The sequence below is a fragment of the Coregonus clupeaformis genome, chromosome 5 (assembly GCF_020615455.1).
Source record: "Coregonus clupeaformis isolate EN_2021a chromosome 5, ASM2061545v1, whole genome shotgun sequence".
In the NCBI taxonomy this organism is placed as follows: Eukaryota; Metazoa; Chordata; class Actinopteri; order Salmoniformes; family Salmonidae; genus Coregonus; species Coregonus clupeaformis.
In genome coordinates this window covers 30,663,307-30,677,489 of record NC_059196.1, presented here as the reverse complement: position 1 = coordinate 30,677,489, position 14,183 = coordinate 30,663,307, and the positions used below count along the sequence as shown (strand labels likewise).

The following is a 14,183-nucleotide window of genomic DNA, read 5'->3' as shown; positions in this document are numbered from 1 at the left end:
TACTACAGTTCTCACACCTCACTGGAACATCAACTACAATACCCACAACCCCCCCTTTCCCAAGCTAAGGCAAGCATACACGCATGCGCACACATACACACACAGGACCTACTTCTTGCTGGCCTCACACACGTCTGTGATGTTGGAGAAGAGGTGGTGGTGCTCGGTCTTAGTCATGGTGCCACTGAGCTCCGCTGAGTTCTTAAACATCCGGATCAGAATCTCCAGACTGTGGAGGTAGGAATGTTCTGATGATATCAACTCAAATATAGCCTGACAGAGAGATCGAGAGAGAGAGAGAGGGAGCGAGAGAGAGACAGGGAGAGAGATAAGGGGAGAAAGGGAGAGAGAGAGAGAGAGAGAGAAAGGGAGAGAGAGGGGGTTACAGGGATGCTAACTGGTGAGGGCCCAAAAAAAGTTTCATTTCTTTTGCACAGAAGCACGTGAAAAATCTGTAAACAGGAAGAAAATGTGCCTATTTTCAGAGCATCACATGGTTTTACTAACGTTGTGATACCAGGCCTAGTATCACCATGCCCCATCACTGTCTACACCCCCCAGCGCCCCATCTCTGTCTACACACCCCAGCTCCCCATCACTGTCTACACCCCCCAGCTCCCCATCACTGTCTACACCCCAGCTCCCCATCACTGTCTACACCCCCCAGCTCCCCATCACTGTCTACACACCCCAGCTCCCCATCACTGTCTACACCCCCCAGCTCCCCATCACTGTCTACACCCCCAGCTCCCCATCTCTGTCTACACACCCCAGCTCCCCATCACTGTCTACACCCCAGCTCCCCATCACTGTCTACACCCCCAGCTCCCCATCACTGTCTACACACCCCAGCTCCCCATCACTGTCTACACCCCCCAGCTCCCCATCACTGTCTACACCCCCCCAGCTCCCCATCACTGTCTACACCCCCCAGCTCCCCATCACTGTCTACACCCCAGCTCCCCATCACTGTCTACACACCCCAGCTCCCCATCACTGTCTACACCCCAGCTCCCCATCACTGTCTACACCCCCCAGCTCCCCATCACTGTCTACACACCCCAGCTCCCCATCACTGTCTACACCCCCCCAGCTCCCCATCACTGTCTACACCCCCCAGCTCCCCATCTCTGTCTACACACCCCAGCTCCCCATCACTGTCTACACCCCAGCTCCCCATCACTGTCTACACCCCCAGCTCCCCCATCACTGTCTACACCCCCAGCTCCCCATCACTGTCTACACACCCCAGCTCCCCATCACTGTCTACACACCCCAGCTCCCCATCACTGTCTACACCCCCCAGCTCCCCATCACTGTCTACACCCCAGCTCCCCATCACTGTCTACACACCCCAGCTCCCCATCACTGTCTACACCCCAGCTCCCCATCACTGTCTACACCCCCAGCTCCCCATCACTGTCTACACACCCCAGCTCCCCATCACTGTCTACACCCCAGCTCCCCATCACTGTCTACACCCCCCAGCTCCCCATCACTGTCTACACACCCCAGCTCCCCATCACAGCTAAATAACATTTAAAAACTGATGGAGATATGCAGAAAGAACAGACAGAAGCCACTGAGTAGGCTAATGGCTGGTTAGGGGATGAGGCTGGCTGGTGACAGCTGTCACACGTGATATTAGATGAAGCACTCATTCTGATATGACATATCTGCCATCACTGAACTCTGATATTCTATTTGTAGGACGCGTAGGGATGCATTCTGTGCTCAGTCTTTAATTTGGAGAGAGAAGGTAGTAATCACACAGGGAGAATATCTGTTCACGCCTCTTATAGCTCAATTGGTGATACACTCTCCGTCTGCACACTTGTCTAGACTTTTATTTTCTTAGACATCCGTGCTATAAATTAATCTGTCCCTCAACATCAACTGGTTTACTAGTCTATGGTCCACATTTTCTAGCCCTCCCCTTTAAGGAGGGTTTATTATAGCTATGGAGAGGTTACAGGAAGAAGAGTTCAGGCACTGTATATTAGATATCCCAGAGTGCTACTGTAAGTGACCTGTCTGTCGGTGTCTGTGTCTGTGTCTGTGTCTGTGTCTGTGTGTGTGTGTGTGTGTGTGTGTGTCTGTGCACACGCATCCTAACCCCTCTGGAGCCAGTCTGCTTGACCCTTTGTAGGAACTGTCTCTGTCTGAGTGGGAAGGGGTCACACTCGCACGCACACAATCACACACACACACTGAATAAGGCTGTTACCTCTTGTCTTTTAAGCTCCTCTTGGCTGAGCTTATCAGAAACTCCACTCTTCTTTACCTGCAGGAAAAACACAGTTTAGAACATAGGTTTTAGTAACAACAGGAAGAAAACAGAATCTCTAAGAACACTTGGGTCTATTGGCTATATTTGCCAACATTCAGCAAAAAACAGTCGCACAACTTTAGCAATGAAAGGAATTGTTTAGAGGTGTGTCGATCAAGGTTGTCTCTATCTGTATCCATCACAGTTTAATCCTAACTCTCAGGCCTAGGGGTCTGCTTTTAGAGGAATGAGGGCTACTGTGTTTTCAGCTGTTTGTGGCAACACACACATTGTCTGTCTGCGAAAGCAGCAAGACAGACACACACACTTTTCATGACTCCACTAACTGCAACAAATTAGTAGTTCTCCTACCAGACCTGTAGGAGCTGAATATATGTTTTGTTTTGTTTTGTTTTAGGCATTTAGCAGACGCTCTTATCCAGAGCGACTTACAGGAGCAATTAGGGTTAAGTGCCTTGCTCAAGGGCACATCGACAGATTTTTCACCTAGTCGGCTCGGGGATTAGAACCAGCGACCTTTCGGTTACTGGCACAACGCTCTTAACCACTGAGCTACCTGCCGCCTATAATATATACCTGTAGGAGCTGAATAAAGACCTGTACAAGCAGAATAAAGACATGTGGGAGCTGAATAAAGACATGTAGACCTTTAGGAGCTGAATAAAGACCTGTAGGAGCTGAATAAAGACCTGTATGCCTGTAGGAGATGAATAAAGACCTGTAGGAGCTGAATAAAGACCTGTAGGAGCTGAATAAAGACCTGTATGCCTGTAGGAGCTGAATAAATACCTGTAGGAGCTGAATAAAGACCTGTAGGAGCTGAATGAAGACCTGTAGGAGCTGAATGAAGACCTGTATACCTGTAGGAGCTGAATAAAGACCTGTAGGAGCTGAATAAAGACCTGTATACCTGTAGGAGCTGAATAAAGACCTGTAGGAGCTGAATAAAGACATGTAGGAGCTGAATAAATACCTGTAAGAGCTGAATAAAGACCTGTAGGAGCTGAATAAAGACCTGTAAGAGCTGAATAAAACCTGTAGGAGCTGAATACAGACGTGTAGGAGCTTAATAAAGACCTGCAAACTTGTAGGAGCTGAATAAAGACCTGTAGACCTATAGGAGCTGATTAAGACCTGTAGCAGCTGAATAAAGACCTGTAGGAGCTGAATAAAGACCTGTTGGAGCAGATTAAGACCTGTAGGAGCAGAATAAAGACCTGTAGGAGCAGAATAAAGACCTGTAGGAGCAGAATAAAGACCTGTAGGAGCTGAATGAAAACCTGTAGGAGCTGAATGAAAACCTGTAGGAGCTGAATAAAGACCTGTAGGAGCTGAATAAAGACCTGTAGGAGCTGAATAAAGACTGGTAGGAGCTGAATAAATACCTGTAAGAGCTGAATAAAGACCTGTAGGAGCAGAATATAGACCTGTAGGAGCAGAATATAGACCTGTAGGAGCTGAATAAAGACCTGTAGGAGCTGAATAAAGACCTGTAGGAGCAGAATATAGACCTGTAGGAGCTGAATAAAGACCTGTAGGAGCTGAATAAAGACCTGTAGGAGCAGAATATAGACCTGTAGGAGCTGAATAAAGACCTGTAAGAGCTGAATAAAGACCTGTAGGAGCTGAATAAAGACTTGTAGGAGCTGAATAAATACCTGTAGGAGCTGAATAAAGACTTGTAGGAGCTGAATAAAGACCTGTAGGAGCTGAATAAAGACTTGTAGCAGCTGAATAAAGACCTGTAGGAGCTGAATAAATACCTGTAAGAGCTGAATAAAGACCTGTAGGAGCAGAATATAGACCTGTAGGAGCTGAATAAAGACCTGTAGGAGCTGAATAAAGACCTGTAGGAGCAGAATATAGACCTGTAGGAGCTGAATAAAGACCTGTAAGAGCTGAATAAAGACCTGTAGGAGCTGAATAAAGACCTGTAGGAGCTGAATAAATACCTGTAAGAGCTGAATAAAGACTTGTAGGAGCTGAATAAATACCTGTAGGAGCTGAATAAAGACTTGTAGGAGCTGAATAAAGACCTGTAGGAGCTGAATAAAGACTTGTAGCAGCTGAATAAAGACCTGTAGGAGCTGAATAAATACCTGTAAGAGCTGAATAAAGACCTGTAGGAGCAGAATATAGACATGTAGGAGCAGAATATAGACCTGTAGGAGCTGAATAAAGACCTGTAGGAGCTGAATAAAGACCTGTAGGAGCAGAATATAGACCTGTAGGAGCTGAATAAAGACCTGTAAGAGCTGAATAAAGACCTGTAGGAGCTGAATAAAGACCTGTAGGAGCTGAATAAATACCTGTAAGAGCTGAATAAAGACTTGTAGGAGCTGAATAAATACCTGTAGGAGCTGAATAAAGACTTGTAGGAGCTGAATAAAGACCTGTAGGAGCTGAATAAAGACTTGTAGCAGCTGAATAAAGACCTGTAGGAGCTGAATAAAGACATGTAGGAGCAGAATAAAGACCAGTAGGAGCTGAATAAAGACCAGTAGGAGCTGAATAAAGACCAGTAGGAGCTGAATAAAGACCTGTAGACCTATAGGAGCTGAATAAAGACCAGTAGGAGCTGAATAAAGACCAGTAGGGGCTGAATAAAGACCTGTAGACCTGTAGGAGCTGAATAAAGACCCCAGTGTGCTAGTTTAGAGAGAGAAAGGTTCCTTTTGGGGGAGTCTGGGATTGTGCACAGGATAGCTTACATGGTTCTGTGTTTGTGTATGTGTGGTATCCCCCCCTCCCCTAGAGACATTTCCCCCCTCCACTAGAGACATCTGCCATGGTACATGGCCATTAAGGCCATATTTTTCTCCAAGATGTTGAAACATTCATAGATGACCAGCTGGGTCAAATAATAATCACAAGACAATGTGCAAGTCAAATTCCCTTTAAAGGCAATCAACGTCTATTTATCTATCTACGGCCTCGCAAGTCCTTAGTGTCCTAGCAACCACCTTCCCGCCACGACAACTGAATAGCCCTGCTTTTGGAGTTTCCCTGAGAACACAGAGGGACAGGCGTAACTGTGACAACCGAAACACAGTATTCAGTCAATAGGGAGTGCTTGGGGTAAGAGGTTGGCCATAGGTACAAATCTAGTATCATCTTACCCTCCCCTGTCCTATCCTTAACCATTGGGGGGGGGTTAAACCTCTCATCCAAGAGTATTGTGTCAACACTCTTAGATACACCACTTCCTCCTGTCCCTAATGTTACTGGAAACTAGAGACTTCTAGGAAACAGAGAAGAGTCTAACCCTACAGGTGTTACTGGAAACTAGAGACTTCTAGGAAACAGAGAAGAGTCTAACCCTACAGGTGTTACTGGAAACTAGAGACTTCTAGGAAACAGAGAAGAGTCTAACCCCTACAGGTGTTACTGGAAACTAGAGACTTCTAGGAAACAGAGAAGAGTCTAACCCTACAGGTGTTACTGGAAACTAGAGACTTCTAGGAAACAGAGAAGAGTCTAACCCTACAGGTGTTACTGGAAACTAGAGACTTCTAGGAAACAGAGAAGAGTCTAACCCTACAGGTGTTACTGGAAACTAGAGACTTCTAGGAAACAGAGAAGAGTCTAACCCTACAGGTGTTACTGGAAACTAGAGACTTCTAGGAAACAGAGAAGAGTCTAACCCTACAGGTGTTACTGGAAACTAGAGACTTCTGGGAAAGTCTGAACCAAAGCAGTAGCTGTCAGGCTGGGAAGTGAAGGTTGAGAGTGGGAACAGGTTCTGTCAGTTAAGACATTAATGCCACTTTGTCCATCCGTTAAACATGGAATCAAATCATTCTCTCATTTCCAGGAGTGTAGATCTTTCTGCTCCTTCAGAGAAGGAAACCCCCAGGTTACTTACCATCAGTTACTGACCAGGGGAAACAGCAGAACATCCAACTACTATAAAACACTACAGCCTGCCCTGTCACAGTGGAAACAGCAGAACATCCAACTACTATAAAACACTACAGCCTGCCCTGTCACAGGGAAACAGCATCTGACAGGATAGGGACAGGACAGGGATGGGACAGGACAGGGATGGGACAGGGACGGGACAGGTTAGTGGTATTGTATACCTCTTTATGCTCTCATCTCTTCCCCTCTTCTCCTCCGTTCTCTACACATTTGAAACATGTGGTTAAGTCAATCTTTGTTTGAATATTTCTATCAGAACTAACTGTCCTCTACCGTCTCCTCAGCACTGTCCTCTACCGTCTCCTCAGTAATGTCCTCTACCGTCTCCTCAGCACTGTCCTCTACCGTCTCCTCAGTAATGTCCTCTACCGTCTCCTCAGTAATGTCCTCTACCGTCTCCTCAGTAATGTCCTCTACCGTCTCCTCAGCACTGTCCTCTACCGTCTCCCCAGTAATGTCCTCTACCGTCTCCTCAGTAATGTCCTCTACCGTCTCCTCAGTAATGTCCTCTACCGTCTCCTCAGCACTGTCCTCTACCGTCTCCTCAGTAATGTCCTCTACCGTCTCCTCAGTAATGTCCTCTACCGTCTCCTCAGCACTGTCCTCTACCGTCTCCTCAGCACTGTCCTCTACCGTCTCCTCAGCACTGTCCTCTACCGTCTCCTCAGTAATGTCTCTACTGTGCAACATCAGACACACACACCAGCATAGGAGCCAACATTTTATCAAATTTTCAGTTTAATTTCCTGCTCATTCCCTCTAAAAGTGTGTCTCCAGTTGTATCTGTGCATGTCCATCCCTCCCTCCCTCCTTCAGCAGCTCCAGACAAGAGTAAACATCAACGAGGAGAACAGAACACCTAAGTGGACAACAGCACTTGCCCCCCTCCTTTCTCTCCCTCCCTCTATCCTACCATCCTGGGCCCAAACTGGATGAGATCATGTCATAATCGGAGTCACCACACTGCTCACTAGGGAAAACATATTTAACATTTTTCCACTGAGAAGAATCTCTGGTGTTTGCCAGAAAGCTGGCGCCATGCCGGGTGGTGCTCCCAGTCTGCTGTCCCAGATCTTTCACCCTCCCTCTTCTTCTCCCTCACCCTCCCTCTTCTTCTCCCTCACCCTCCCTCTTCTTCTCCCTCACCCTCCTTCTTCTTCTCCCTCACCCTCCTTCTTCTTCTCCCTCACCCTCCTTCTTCTTCTCCCTCACCCTCCCTCTTCTTCTCCCTCACCTTCCCTCTTCTTCTCCCTCACCCTCCCTCTTCTTCTCCCTCTTCTTCTCCCTCACCCTCCCTCTTCTTCTCCCTCACCCTCCCTCTTCTTCTCCCTCACCCTCCTTCTTCTTCTCCCTCACCCTCCCTCTTCTTCTCCCTCACCCTCCTTCTTCTTCTCCCTCACCCTCCCTCTTCTTCTCCCTCACCCTCCCTCTTCTTCTCCCTCACCCTCCTTCTTCTTCTCCCTCACCCTCCTTCTTCTTCTCCCTCACCCTCCCTCTTCTTCTCCCTCACCTTCCCTCTTCTTCTCCCTCACCCTCCCTCTTCTTCTCCCTCTTCTTCTCCCTCACCCTCCCTCTTCTTCTCCCTCACCCTCCCTCTTCTTCTCCCTCACCCTCCCTCTTCTTCTCCCTCACCCTCCCTCTTCTTCTCCCTCTTCTTCTCCCTCACCCTCCCTCTTCTTCTCCCTCACCCTCCCTCTTCTTCTACCTCACCCTCCTTCTTCTTCTCCCTCACCCTCCTTCTTCTTCTCCCTCACCCTCCTTCTTCTTCTCCCTCACCCTCCCTCTTCTTCTCCCTCACCTTCCCTCTTCTTCTCCCTCACCCTCCCTCTTCTTCTCCCTCACCCTCCCTCTTCTTCTCCCTCACCCTCCCTCTTCTTCTCCCTCACCCTCCCTCTTCTTCTCCCTCACCCTCCCTCTTCTTCTCCCTCACCCTCCCTCTTCTTCTCCCTCACCCTCCTTCTTCTTCTCCCTCACCCTCCCTCTTCTTCTCCCTCACCCTCCTCTTCTTCTCCCTCACCCTCCCTCTTCTTCTCCCTCACCCTCCCTCTTCTTCTCCCTCACCCTCCCTCTTCTTCTCCCTCACCCTCCCTCTTCTTCTCCCTCACCCTCCCTCTTCTTCTCCCTCACCCTCCCTGTTCTAATTCTAGACAGAGAGTAATGAAGAGAGAGAGAGAGAGAGAGAGAGAGAGAGAGAGAGAGAGAGAGAGAGAGAGAGAGAGAGAGAGAGAGAGAGAGAGAGAGAGAGAGAGAGAGAGAGAGAGAGAGAGAGAGAGAGAGAGAGAGAGAGAGAGAGAGAGAGAGAGACAGAGACGAGAGAGACAGAGAGACAGAGAGACAGAGAGACAGAGGATGGACAACATCCCTCACAGCACTGGCACTGCACCACGATTCACTGTGTGTGTGTGTGTGTGTGTGTGTGTGTGTGTGTGTGTGTGTCTCACCACACTGAGTTGGCTCCAGGAGGTGCGTATGGGTCTGTACTGCAACACGATGCGGTCGTCAGGTTTGGCCTCTCTGGACTGGTCCTCATCAGAGTCATTGTGAAGAGCTTTCTCCTGGTAGTTCTGATACAGTACCTCCTCTGGATCACACCACAGATACACAGACAGGATGAGGGTGGATCACACCACAGATACACAGACAGGTTGAGGGTGGATCACACCACAGATACACAGACAGGTTGAGACCGGTTGAGGTTGGATCACAATAGTACAGTCCCCAATGAAAGCAAGACCTCAAACATGTGGATAGAAAGTCACAGTCATATACATGACTAAGACAGAGAAGTGGCACTCACCTTCACTGTCAAATGTCCTCTGTGTGATCAGTCCTGGCTTCTTATCAGGACTCTGAGAGAGAGAAGAGAAGACGACCCCATGGCTATGTCACTATTAACAACAGGCCCAGGATCAGCTCTCCCTGCCCCAGCCTTACTGTATATTCCCATTATGAACTGAGAAATAAGACAGTCACTAGATCCGTTGTCATGAGCATAGTCAGAACAATATCCTAAGTGATGCTATTAGCCAAATCTGTTCATGAATTCCATTATGAACCCACATCACACATCTGTCACATTCTAAATGACGGGTGTAAGTAGGTCCCCTGTCACCTGCTCTTGACCCCTGACCTCTGCACTGACCTGTCAGCCTGACCCCGCCTAATTACAGAGCAGTGGACTGAAGTGTGTGTGTGTGTGTGTGTGTATTGCAATCATAAGTCTTCACTATTAGCCTGACTGCAACACAAGCTCCTCCTGACATTGTTCCAACTTTAAGCTAGCTGTGGACTTTGGTCCTGATCTGAACTTCAGTAGAACAACAACATGAACCCAACAGGCAGAGTAGTGTTAGTAAACTGTAGTGTGACTCTGCAGGGTAACAGACCGTAATAATATCCAGGCACACAGGCCAAAGCAAGGGGAGAACGGTTCCATGACATAGCAGTTAACAGTAATGACAATTTCCTGGAAAATAATTACTGAATAAATCTCCTCCTACCTTGTTCTTCTTCCCAGGGCTGGTAGGTCTCTCCTTGACCTCCTGTAGTCCTTTGAGTGTAGGTTGGGACAGACGATGGGTCTTGAGGTCTTCAGATGGTGTTTCCATTTCCACGCCACTCACCACTGCTTTCCTGTACGAGGTAGACCTCAACCCTCTCTTCAGAGTCGCAGGGCTCTCATCCTGGTCTGTCCCCTTTCCCCCGGTCCCTCCACCCGTGGAGAAGAAGGTTCCAGTCTCCACCATGCTGAGGGCTCGCAGGGCCCGCTTGGTAGGATCCAGGCCCAGCGAAACCCCCAGGCCCTGGCTCTGTACCCCAGCAGGAGAGACCTTGCTCAGGGACGCCAGGCCTTTGGGTATCAGCTGCTGGGTGCCCATCTTCAGGGCAGCGGCACTGTGGGTGCTGAGGACAATGGAGGGAGGAGGAGAGAGGGAGGGAGTGGGGGAAGGAGAGGGGGCAGACATGTCAGCAGGGGAGGGGCTGCAGGGTGTGGGGGGATCAGAAGGGGTAGAGGTGAGGGAGGAGAGGGAGTGGATACTGGAGGTGGAGCTGTGGGATGGGGTAGGGGTGTGGAGACTAGGGGTGGAGGGGCTGGGGTTTAAGGGGTGGTAGGAAGAAGGGGAGGTCTGGTTATGGTGTTGGTGGTTATGGTTGTTGTTATTGGGGGTGGCATGGGGAGAGGGGTGTTTGGAGGAGGCAGGGTCCGGCGGTGAAGGGCTCGTCCCAAACACTATCTGGTCCCGGTGAGCGGTGAGGGTGAACGGGCTGGAGAGTCGATTCTGGGCGTCCTGCGGCCGCTTGTCCGACCACACCTTCTCCCCATTACCAATATTACCAACACTCCCACCGTGGTACGCCTTACTGTTCAATGACGGCGATTTATCATCCTCCGATTTGATCTTGGATAGAGAGAAACGTCCTTTGGACAGATGTCCAATGCTTATACTTCTGACCACCCGTGTTTTCCTGGTGGGTTGGTTGAGAACGTGCTTCAGAATGACCGTCCCTCCTCCCGGCGTAGCCACCAGTCTCTCTGTAGGCTGGCTCAGTGTAAAGCTGCACTTGTTGTCCTCTACGGGGAAGTCAGTCATGTGGACTCCGTCTATCTGGTAGCTGAGGGGCCGGGCCTTTGGCTTGCTGGGGCCAGTGTGGTTGGCTGAGCGCCGCTTCCACAGAGGGGTGATGTTATTGTTGGACAGATCTACCTCGTTCCCGCCCTCCATGGTGTGTCAATCACTCGTCTTTTCTTTCTAACTGCAGAGCTGGAGTCTCGTCCGACCCGACTGGTCCCAACCCCGCAGAGAACTGCAATAACCCCTGGTTGTAAACACACAGAGAGAGATCAATCAGAATCAAAGCTGGAGGGGTAGCCGAGTGAGTCCTTACTTTTCAGGGTTAGAGCTGTCTGTGAGGTCACAAGTTGGGTCATTCCTTAGGTATTGAAAACTCTGTGCATAGATCTCTCCTGAAACATGAATATTTTAGCCTTATATATAAACGTGTCTAGTTAGATACCTCGCTTTGAAGTAGCCTACCTTATCAATTTGATCCCTGATTCATTGAATGAGGGAATAATTTTATAAAAGACAAAAGTATTTGGTTGTTATGTTGCAATATTTTATATCAAGGATGGCAACCATCCTCCAGGATAGCTACTGGGTGTGCAGGCTTTTGTTCAAGCCCTGGTCTAACCACATTGTAGCCTAAACATCAGCTGCTCAACAGGAACTTGATAAGCAAACTCAGGGCTGGATCTAAAGCCAAGCTGTACACCCAGGAGCTCTCCAGATGGAGGGTTAGCCATATGTTGACAACATGTGACTAACAGTGCAGTTCTACTTTGTGGAGGGGTAAGTGCCTTGATCAAGGGCACAATGGCAGGAGATGGTAGGTCTACATGGAATCAAACATAGCAGCCTTCCAGTGTCAATATTGCTTACTTTTTCATGTAGGCTATAATAATAGTCATGAAAAATTGGTTAAAAGTCATGGAGAAGTCATGGAAAATGTGTATAAACCCTTAACTGAATCATCAGCGGTCTCTATAGCATATTATAAAAATGGGTGGTTCGAGCCCTGAATGCTGATTGGCTGACAGCCATGGTATATCAGACTTTATACCAGGGGTATGACAAAACATTTATTTTTACTGCTCTAATTACATTGGTAACCAGTTTATAATAGCAATAAGGCACCTCGGGGTTTGTGATATATGGCCAATATACCACGGCTAAGGGGTGTATCCAGGAACTCTGTGTTGTGTCGTACATAAGAACAGCCCTTAGCTGTGGTGTATTGGCCATATACCACACCTCCTCGGGCCTTATTGCTTAAAATGTCATTTGTGAATTTCAGTGAACATAGTCTTATGGACTGACTTGGAAAAAGACAGCTCCTGCACTTATTTCATCCCAAGTCAAGCGCTGGTGGGAACACTAACCATAACTCTATCAATGTGTGTGTATCAATTGAACCTTCTGTTTTTAGAAAATTATTTCTCACTGATATGAAAGGTAAGGTCCTTATGCTTCCAAAACCGTACCGCATCGCGCAAGTTAATGTTCAGACCGAGCGTCGGGAATATTAACAACCCCCCCTACAGAAGAAGCCTTTATCCAATGACTTAGTTGAATGAAATGGAACTGAGAGTCATGGTCAAGGGCTAGGCCATTCCCTTACCCCTGCACGAGAAGCCTAATAACCATGAAGAGTATTGGACCACAATAGAGCCCTGATGCAGTAGAGGACCTTGGACCACAATAGAGCCCTGATGCAGAAGAGGACCAGTGACAGACTTGATGCCGTCAGCGGAGGAAAGTTTGCCCTAAATTATAAAGGTCCAAATTAGTTAAGGTCTAGTTAAAAACTATGCAGCAGAACTCCTTCAGACAACACATTCGGAAATTGTCTATGCAGAGAAGTAGACTGGCTATTGTAACCAAGTAGCCTGAGAGAGACGGGGAAACAATGTTACGGGTGTAAGTTCCCCCTGAGACAGACGGGGAAACAATGTTACGGGTGTAAGTTCCCACCATTGAGCTATGAAAGAACGGTTCCCTCAGCGAACCGCGAGCCTTCCAGTAACCCGTGAGGGATAACACAAGACTTACCTTTCTATTGACTCGTCGTTTGCCTGCAAAACCTCGTCATGGTGCCTGTGTCCTGGAGTTCTCAATATAATAATGGAAAGTTTTCCTGTTGTTTGAGAGTTTATGCTTGGGATAAACTATTCCTTTTGTGCAAAATTCGTTGTCCTATCAGTAGTCCGGGTACGGTCGGCTGTTTTCAGTGTGTTCTCTCCGAGAGTGACCCGAGTTGTGTTTAGGACTGATAGCGAGAGGAGGAATGCGGATTGCCAAACAGGAGAGAAGCCTTCCCAAATTCACGTGACGTTATGTGCACTACAATTCGACCGAGTTGAACTTGTATTATGTAAACTAAAGAGAAGGAAAGCGCCTAAACATTCTAAGACAACAAAAAAAAGGAGAAGAAAACGTCCTAAATAATGTAGGTATATAGCCAACAAAATCACATTGTCCATTTGGAGAAAAATGATCTACATTTGGGACCAGTTTGTAAAGTGAAGTGTGGGACTAGTCCACAATCTAGAAAGGTTCAGTGATGTAGCGCCACCCTGTGGTTCTTTAGAGTAAAGTCACAGTAGACTACAAGATGTCTAGAGCAGACGTGCATGTGTGCCTGCTAATGCATGTGCATTTACACTGCATTCGGAAAGTATTCAGACCCCTTGACTTTTTCCACATTTTGTTACGTTAAAGCCTTATTCTAAAATGGATTCAATAATTTTTCCCCCTCATCGATCTACACACAATACCCCATAATGACAAAGCGAAAACAGGTTTTTATAAATTTTTGCAAGTGTATTAAAAATAAAAAACAGAAATGTCGTATTTACATAAGTATTCAGACCGTTTGCTATGAGACTCAAAATGTAGCTCAGGTGCATCCTGTTTACATTGATCACCCTTCGGATGTTTCTACAACTTGATTAGAGTCCACCTGTGGTAAATTCAGTTGATTGAACATGATTTGGAAAGGTACACACCTGTCTATATAAAGGTCCCACAGTTCACAGTGCATGTCAGAGCAAAAATCAAGCCATGAGGTCGAAGGAATTGTCCGTAGAGCTCCGAGACAGGATTGTGTCGAGGCACAGATATGGGAAAGGGTACCAAAAAAGGTCTGCAGCATTGAAGGTCCCCAAGAACACAGTGGCCTCCATCATCCTTAAATGGAAGATGTTTGGAACCACCAAGATTCTTCCTAGAGCTGGCCGCCCAGCCAAACAGAGCAATCGGGGGAGAAGGACCTTGGTCAGGGAGGTCACCAAGAACCCGATGGTCACTCTGACAGAGCTCCAGAGTTCCTCTGTGGAAATGGGAGAACCTTCCAGAAGGACAACCATCTCTTGCAGCACTCCACCAATCAGGCTTTTATGATAGAGTGGCCA

General features: G+C 47.8%; 1 protein-coding gene across 2 annotated transcripts in view; it reads right to left on the bottom strand.

Annotated features, from left to right (window-relative positions):
* Positions 1-13,267, bottom strand: part of LOC121566844 (rho guanine nucleotide exchange factor 26-like) — a 58,051-nt gene extending 44,784 nt beyond the window's left edge. Inside the window, exons 1-6 of one of the 2 annotated variants that reach the window (XM_041876723.2) lie at positions 12,823-13,267; positions 9,712-11,029; positions 9,009-9,060; positions 8,653-8,792; positions 2,228-2,284; positions 113-273 (exon numbers count right to left, since the gene is read on the bottom strand). In XM_041876723.2, coding sequence (XP_041732657.2) covers positions 113-273; positions 2,228-2,284; positions 8,653-8,792; positions 9,009-9,060; positions 9,712-10,935 — 1,634 coding nt within the window. In that variant the 5' untranslated portion in view covers positions 10,936-11,029; positions 12,823-13,267. The remainder of the gene's footprint in view (positions 1-112; positions 274-2,227; positions 2,285-8,652; positions 8,793-9,008; positions 9,061-9,711; positions 11,030-12,822) is intronic. The other variant, XM_045213895.1, reaches the window with a different exon arrangement.
* Positions 13,268-14,183: the final 916 nt, after the last annotated feature.